At 62.4% G+C, this 8070-nt stretch overlaps 1 protein-coding gene across 5 annotated transcripts in view; it reads right to left on the bottom strand.

The window, feature by feature from the left end:
• Positions 1–2009: 2009 nt before the first annotated feature.
• COL11A2 (collagen type XI alpha 2 chain) overlaps positions 2010–8070 on the bottom strand; it is a 28875-nt gene continuing 22814 nt past the window's right edge. For all 5 annotated transcript variants that reach the window (XM_044931609.1, XM_006050301.3, XM_044931616.1 and 2 more), the window contains 13 exons: positions 7952–8005; positions 7194–7247; positions 6845–6952; positions 6700–6753; positions 6520–6573; positions 6190–6297; positions 6003–6056; positions 5666–5701; positions 5419–5472; positions 5061–5328; positions 3870–3982; positions 3374–3580; positions 2010–2688 (listed from right to left, as the gene is read on the bottom strand). In XM_044931609.1, the coding sequence (XP_044787544.1) occupies positions 2548–2688; positions 3374–3580; positions 3870–3982; positions 5061–5328; positions 5419–5472; positions 5666–5701; positions 6003–6056; positions 6190–6297; positions 6520–6573; positions 6700–6753; positions 6845–6952; positions 7194–7247; positions 7952–8005 (1305 nt within the window). In that variant the 3' untranslated portion in view covers positions 2010–2547. The remainder of the gene's footprint in view (positions 2689–3373; positions 3581–3869; positions 3983–5060; positions 5329–5418; positions 5473–5665; positions 5702–6002; positions 6057–6189; positions 6298–6519; positions 6574–6699; positions 6754–6844; positions 6953–7193; positions 7248–7951; positions 8006–8070) is intronic.

Below are 8070 nucleotides of genomic sequence, written 5' to 3'. Positions count from 1 at the left end.
GAAAAGCCCTCTGAGCTCAGAGCATCTGACCAAAAGTGACCTTTGGGGACACTCCCCTTTGTGCTCCGAGGGCGACCTCTGCGGTTTGGCTCCAGCTGCAGAGAAGGCTCTGGAGAAACCTCGGCTCTGGCCCAGGCTTGGCTGAGAGTGGGTGCGGGCGGGCACCTTGGGGAGTGTTTATTTAGGTCTAATCGTCTCTTCAGCCGAGGCCTGGGGTTCGGCGGGGTGGGGAGAGAAGGGTGTCTGAAGCCGTTGAGAAGGAGACGAGAGCGTGGGTGATCCCAGAAACCACATCCATCGCCTGACCCCAAACAGACGACGTTCAAGGGCTTCCGCCCTTGTACTGTGGGAGTGAGAGCTCAGCTGGTGACTCCGGAGGGGCGGCGGGCAGGGGTGTTTTGGGGGCTCGGAATCGCTGCGCTTGCGCGCGGGGGCGCCCTGGGCGCTGGCACCAGGGGGCAGCAGAAGCAGAGACGCGCGCCTCCCGGGCGCCCGCGCCGAAAGGGGTCTACACCTGAGCCCGGTTTTCCCGCGCGCCCGCCGCCGCGGCGACGCTGGGCTTCTGCATGGCGGGGCGCCCTGGGGCTGAGACCGAGCCAGCTCCGGCACTGCAGGGTTTCAGGGATCCGGGGTCTGTCCTTGGGGGCGGGGACGCGGTCCAGGCGGCGTCGTCGGGGATCCCCGGGAGGAGGAGCGAGGGCGCTGCCTCGCGGAACTCCGGCTCGGGGGTGCAAGGCAGCCCCTCTCCCGCCGGCTCCCTGGGGTCTGCGGACTGGAAGCCAAGACGCACACACATGTGCAGACGCTCGTACACGCGTGCCCCTCCCGCGCCTGCAGCCGGACATCGGGCGAGGAAAGTGGCCTCGCGACCCGGAGGTCCCGGAAGAAGCGTTCGTCTCCTGCCCAGACGGGATGCGCAGCCCGGGAGCCGCCAGGGATGCCCAGCGATGCGGCCAGCCCTGAGCAGAGGGAACACCTGGCCCGGAAGGCTCGGAGCTGCTGAACAAGCCCCGGGATGGTGGGGGTAGGGCGCCGGCGCTGGGGGGCGGCCCGGAGGCGGAGGAGACTCCAGCCGAGCCCTGTGCGTCTTGCCACGGCAGGAAGCCTGGAGGAACGTGAACGCTGATACCCACGAGCCTGGGGAGCCCCGGCCGCAGCCCGGGCTATTAATGACGGGGCAGGCAAGCCTGCACCAAAGGCAGGGGCAGAAAACGCCATCGTGAAAGTCAGCCTCGGTCTCCTCATTCGCAAGGAGCTCAGACCAGGCATCTAAAGCCCCTTCCAGCCTCAAGGGCCCTAAAGGTCTGGAAGGGGTGTCAGTTAAAACCAGGGAGGGTCAGGTGCCCTCACCCTGAACCGCTCAGACGCCAGGGTCACACAGAACCCTGGGCTCCCACCTGATGTCGCTGGGGGGGTCTGTTATCAACTCTCTCTGCATCCTAGCACCTCAACAGGACAAGTCCTCCAGGAAACGGATTAAGCCATCCATTTCTGATAACAGCTCAGCCAGGAGTAAGGGGCGTGGTGGGAGGGGGGTCCGGTGAGAATTGAAATAACAACACAAGCAGCAGGCACATACACCCCAGGAGGAGACAATCACATTTTTTAACCACCAGTCAGAGTGGACGCAGATCATAGTGCTGGACAAGGTCCTGGGAGTCCCTTCCATCCAGATCGCATGATAACTGAAGGATCAGGGAGGGTGGGGGCATCCAGGGCAAGGATGGGGTTGGCCAGGATGTCGGTGGGATACTCAAGGGACTCAGGGCCACCGTGGTTTCCCAACTAATGTGTTAGAATCTCAATATTTCAAGCGTCTGCTGACCACTGGCCCTGCACACACCCCTCACTATTCCACATCTCCCCTGGGGTAGTAGCCGGGTCCCCAAGTAACAGGCGTTCCTGCAAGACCCCAGACTGGGAGAAAGACAGCAGGCAGGCAGGTCAGGGAGCCAGACACCCAGTAGGTAGAGATGAGCGAGCCCCACCTGGGCAGAGAGAGGCAGAGCCCTGAGACAAAGGAGACCGTGTATTCCAGCGTTCACAGTGGGTGCTGTGGGTGGGTGTGAGGGAGGTGGGGGTCGGCCCCGAGCCCCCCACAGTCACTGAGGAAAGCCCTGAGGCGAGGAGGAGGGTGCTGGGGCTCGCCCTTGCAGAGCCCCGTCTCCAAAGTCCGCTGATTTTTGTTGGCATTTCTCTCTTTATCTTTTTTGTCATTTTGTTTTCCACGCTTTAAATAATTAATATAATTACTTTTAAATACAAAATACACAGTGTCCTTTCTCTTCTCTTCCACGTGTTTGGGGTGACTGGGAGGTAAATTTTAAATAAGGGTCTCGGCTGTCGAGCAGGGCCCAGGCTCCGGGGGGGAGGGCCGCGAGGCCCGGGGCACCCCTCCCCTGCTTTGCCCCTGATGGGGGACTCTCAGTGCCCTGGCTGGAGGCCCCCAGATGGCGAGAAGCCCTCCTGCGAGGTGGCACAGTCCCACGCTGTGGGACTCCAGGTGGGCCTGGCGTCGGCGGACAGGGTCAGATGGAGGAAAAGGTCCTAGCCCATGAAGCAGACAGGCCCCAGCAGCACCCCGCCCCGCCTCGGAGGGGCCCCCAGTTCTGAGAAGGAGGCGTCCAGCACCGGCAGCTGCTCCAGCACAGGTGTGCGAACCTCCAGCACCGTCTGGCCTTGCTGGGTCTTGAGGAGGGGGAGAGACACAAGAGCAAGAGGAGTGAGCGTGGGAAAGGCACGCGGGAGCCTGGGCCACCCAACCGCAGGCCCAGGCCCCTGCTCCTTTGAGCGCCGTGATCCCCTCATCTGCGTCACGAGTTCAAACTGTGATACATTTCCTTTCTAAAGTTTCTTCCAGAGAGTCAGGACTGGGAAAGCTGGGAAAGTTGGTTGTGTGTGTGTGTGTGTACACATGTGCGTACACTCTTGAGCCAATCTGGACAGCTGTGGGTTTGTTTTTGAGATTATCCGTCTGTAGTGGTTGTGTGAGCTCGTGTGACTCCACAGGGATGTGTGTACCTGTGTTTGCGGCTGTGTGTGATGACAGCCAACATGATTCCGCACGTGTGTGTACCTGTGTGACCCTCTCCAGGCAACTCTGGAGACGCGTGTACAGATTGGGGGTGTCCTCCCTGGGGAGTGAGCAGTGTTAACAGCCCCGTGTGTGCAAAGGGGAACCCATGTAAATATGCTTACGAGCCTGCATACCGGGCTTTGAGTGAACCCGTCCTCCACTGCCCAGCCTTCCTGCCCTTCCCGACACCAGAAGCAGGCTTCCTCCTGCTCAGCCCAGCGCCCCTGCCCGTGGGTCTTCCTGCATCCTCCAGCCTGAGTCCAGGCCTGCCCCCACCCAGCTCTCCCTGGTGCCCACCTGGCAGCCGTCCCGGATCTCCTTGACGTAGGGGCTGGTCTCCGGGCTCAGCTCGTCCTCGTTGGCCCCCCGGAGCTTCAGGGGGCTGTCCTGGGCCTCCCCAGAGCATGGGTAGGAGACGTTCTGGCGGGCTGAGACGCTGAGCAGGCGCAGGAAGGTGAGCTGCACCACGCCCACTGGGGCGCCCTCGGAGTCCACGTAGGAAAACTGGGGGAGAGCGGGGCTGCGGTCACAGGCAGGGCCGGGGCCAGGGTCACGAGAGCGGAGTGAACGGGGAAGGGCCAGGGGAGAAATAGGGGGCAGGGGTCAGAGGGCAAACTTTTGCTGCAGGTGGTCAGGGTCAGGAGACGAAGTTAGCAGCAGGAGACTGCCGAGAAGGAACAGAAGCATCAGCCAGCTCCACGGGGTCAAAGGCCAGGGGACGTCAGAAATCCGGGAGCCTCTAGGCCCAGAGGGGGACTGTACAGGGTCAGGGCGGCCAGGGGCCAGCTCTCACCTGAGTGACATCGTCCCTGGGTGTCACACAGGTTTCCCCTCCAGCCGTAAAGTTGCAGAAAACCCGGAAGGCATCCCGAGCACATCCCTGGTTGGGGTCGACCCAGTACTCTCCTGTCAAGTGAGGGGGGCGGTCAGGGCGCCTGGGCCTTGTACCCAAGAGGCTCTCTGTCCCACACGTCCATCTGCGGCTCCCACCAGCCACCCCCACCCGCCCTGTCCCCCAGGCATAGCCTGCCTCACTTCAGTCTCCCTCGTCACTTTATGCCCCTTCCCGCCGCTGTCACCCCTCCCCCAGGCAGCACCCCAGGCTGGCGGCTGGAGTTGGTAGGAGCGCTGACACCCGCACCCTGGTACAATGTGTGGTCATAGGCTTGCACACGCATCTGTGTGTGTGAATGCCAGCATGTTGTCCACGGGTGTATGTTTATCTGTTCCTGTAGACACTGGGCAGACGGTGAGCTGACGACCCTGGGAGGACCGTGTGTGTGTGTGTGTGTGTGTGTGTGTGTGTGGCGCGCACACGCTTGAGCACTCAGTCGTGTCTGACTCTGTGCGACCCCGTGGACTGTAGCCTGCCAGGTTCCTCTGTCTGTGGAATTTTCCAGGCGAGAATACTGGAGTGGGCTGCCATTTCCCACTACAAGGGATCCTCCCAACCCAGGAATTGAACCTGCATCTGTTGCGTCTCCTGAATTGGCAGGCAGATTCTCTATCACTACCGCCTGGGCAGCTCTTTAAAAACCCTTTCTAACAGTAGCCCACGACCGAAGGAGCTATTTTGCGTGTGTGTGATCAGTCACTCAGTCCTGTCCTGCTCTTTCCCTTCCTTGGACTGCAGCCCGCCAGGCTCCTCTGTCCGTGGGATTCTTCAGGCAAGAATACTGGAGTGGGCTGCCGTTTCTTCCTCCAGGGGATCTTCTGACCCAGGGATCAAACCTGTGTCTCCTGTATCTCCTGCCTTACAGGCAGGTTCTTTACCCACTGAGCCATCACACCAGTTGCTAAATATTGAAATGCTTCTGATCTGGTTGGTAAGAGCTGCCGCCCCAAGCTGGCCCCCCACCTCATCCCCACCCCGACAGCTTCCCCGGGCCTCCCCGACAGCTTCCCCAGGCCTCCCCGACATCCATCCTCCTTGTTCACATCGGTGCTGTGGTTCACAAGCTGAGCTCCTGAGGCTGGCACTGACCGTCGGGCAGCTCTGGGTGGCAGAGCTTCAGGTCCTGGCAGGTGCGAGCAGGGCTGTCCTGGGTCCCCATGGGCCGCCTCATTTGCTCGATCTCCTCCCGCAGGGAGTCCAGGGAGCCAAAGATCTCCTCCAGACCCCCAGGACTGCCCGGGGCACCCCCAGTCGGCACAGCTTCATCTTCCTGCATCAGGCGGCTTCCGTCCACCGAGCGCCGCGTCTTCTTGGGCATCTGGATGGGCAGGGGCTGGATCACCTCTCCCGGGGGGCCCTGGGTGAGAGATGAGGTCAAGGTGAGGGAGACGTGGAGAAACACCCAGAGAGGGGCCAACAGAAACGCGGGCCCTGCCTCGTGACTCACCGGGTGTCCTGGAGGGCCCTGGACGCCCTTCTCTCCCTTAGGTCCGGCCGGGCCCTGCCAAAGGAGGCAATGAGGTCATGGAGGGGTCAAGAGGTCAAGTAGGCGATTAATGTTACAGAGGATGAAATCGGTCAAGGGCTGGGGATGAGGGGATGGGTGAGATGTTTGTCCTGGAGAGACAGTGTCAAGTTCAGCTGTGTGTGTGTGTTGGGGTGGGGGGCGGTCAGAGCTGCTGGGGGTCACTCACTGTGGCTCCTTTGGCTCCTTTGGGGCCAGCAGGTCCCTGTGAAATGAGGCACAAGAAAGAGACGGTCACCTCAGGGGAGGGTCAGGACATGGAGAACTGCAGAGGCGAGGTCACGAGTCCACAGGACCCTGAGGCCACCCAGGAGGGGCAGGCGGGGGAGACAAGGGGACACCCGGGAGGCGCTGGAAGGACAGGTTGGAAACTCTGCAGGTGCAGGAACATATGGGGGACATGGGGGCCTCTGCATGTTAGGCTGGCGGTTGCCATGGAAACCAGGGGGGATTATGGGGGCCGCAGGGTTTAGAGGATTGAGGGGAGGAACAGATGGGATACTCACAGGGAGGCCGGGGGGCCCTCCAGGACCAATGGGGCCAGATGCTCCCGGAATGCCCTAGAAGGGGGGGCCTGGTTCGAGTGCGTCCTCCTCCCCGCCCCGTTGCCCACCCCCACCCCGCCCGCAGCACGCCCCCTGAATCCCCACCCTCCATCTGCCCAGACCTCCCAGCACCACGCCCTGCGCTCACCGTCTCTCCCTTTTGGCCAGTGGAGCCCTGAGGACCAGGAAGCCCGCGATCACCCTTCTCCCCCTGCTCCCCAGGGGGGCCGATGAGTCCGATGAGACCTGGGTGACCCTGGAAAAGCGGACAGGTGGTGAGGGGGAGCCACAGAAGACCCATGATGGGGAGAAGGAGGACCACAGGGGTTGGAGTCCAGAGGGCAGGAGGGACTCAGGTGGGGCTGCAGGAAGCCCGGGGCTGCCACAGCCCTGACTGAGGAGGGGCCCCCCGAGAACATGGGGTCCCCTGAGGCTTCAGGGAGGAGGCTGAGACCCCTGGCTGCACGTGGTCACTCACCTTCTCGCCCTTGGCCCCAGCGTCGCCCCGGAGGCCAGGCAGCCCTGGGGGTCCCTGTGAGGAGACAGGAAGTCACTCTCTCCTGTGGGAGGTGGGACCACCACGCCAACTTCCTCCAAGGCTTGGACGTCCACTGCCCCAGGGGCCCCACCCCACCCCACCCCATCCACAGTCACTCACCACAGGGCCTGGAGGCCCAGCCTGGCCTGTGGCCCCGGGACGGCCTTGCTGACCCTGCAGATTTGAAGGGACCGCAGGCATCAGGAGACGTGTCCCCGGCACCACACCCCTCCCATCTCGGCCGAACCTCTGCATCATGACATACCACTGAGCCAGGGAGACCTCTCAGGCCGTCAGGACCAGGCTTTCCTGCTGGGCCTGCAGGACCCACAGGGCCTGTCTTCCCTGGGGCGCCCACAGCGCCAGGATCCCCCTGAAACACACCAAAGGGTGAGGACGAAAGGCAGAGGACCGTGTGGTAGGGGCAGCAGATCCAAGGTGGGTGGGGAGAGACAGAGGGGAGGGGCCTAGCCCCCGAGACCCCTGGGGTAGGGAGGACAGGGAACCCCGCCTGGAGGAGGGGGCATGGGGGAGGCGTCTGGGGGCTGGAGGTGAGGACTGGGAGAGGCGGGGCGGTGCAGTGGGCGTCCCAGCATCCAGGAGGCTCTCCCCACCTTGGCGCCCTTCTCTCCTTGTCGCCCTTCAGGACCAGGCGTCCCTGCAGGCCCCTGCAGGTGGAGGAGGGGAGGGGGTGCAGGCGGCCATGAGCAGCCAGGCTCACCTCCCACCCGAGCATCCTCCTGGTACACACACACACACCTGTGCGCACACACACCTGCACGCACACACATACACACACCTGCACGCACACACACACAATCACAGAGGCTGACTCATCTTCCTCCCCAAAGCAGTCCTCCTGGTACACACACAGACCCCTGCGCACACACAGACACAATCACAGAGGCTCACTCACAGGTGTGAGAGCTGCTACAATGGTACCAGCTATCAAAATACTGAGAAGTCCTGTGCGTTAGGAGAAGAGCCTCCTGCCCACATACCACCCGTAAACAAAGGGTTCATCCCCTGCCAGCCCTTTTCTTCCTAGCCTCCAGACCAAGGATTAAACTTGTGCCCACTGCCCCCCCGCAGTGGGATCAAAGAGCCGCAACCACTGGACCACCAGGAAATCTCCTCCCACGTCTACTCTGATTGGTTGGTACACACACCACCACCCCTGGCAAGATCAGACAGGACATACAGGAGCAAAGATACCCAAATCTGCACAGCACACTCGCAAACACATGTGATCACACACACACACCTCCCCCAAGGACGACCGGGACACCAGGCCTCTCCCCATCCTGCCCCCCATCACCCCTGCGGCCATCCAGCCTCCCCCAGGACTGCCCGCAAGGTCTGCCTCTCTTACCCTCTTTCCAAGTGGTCCAGGAGGTCCATTCTCCCCCGTAGGACCGGGGGACCCCTGTGGGGGGAGGGAGAGTGGTGGTGAGGGAGCCCTCAGGTGTGGGCACAGCAGAGGGGATTGGG

This window comes from Bubalus bubalis, chromosome 2, assembly GCF_019923935.1.
Source record: "Bubalus bubalis isolate 160015118507 breed Murrah chromosome 2, NDDB_SH_1, whole genome shotgun sequence".
In the NCBI taxonomy this organism is placed as follows: Eukaryota; Metazoa; Chordata; class Mammalia; order Artiodactyla; family Bovidae; genus Bubalus; species Bubalus bubalis.
The sequence above is the reverse complement of the archived record's forward strand: the minus strand, read 5'-3'. Positions and strand labels throughout refer to the sequence as shown.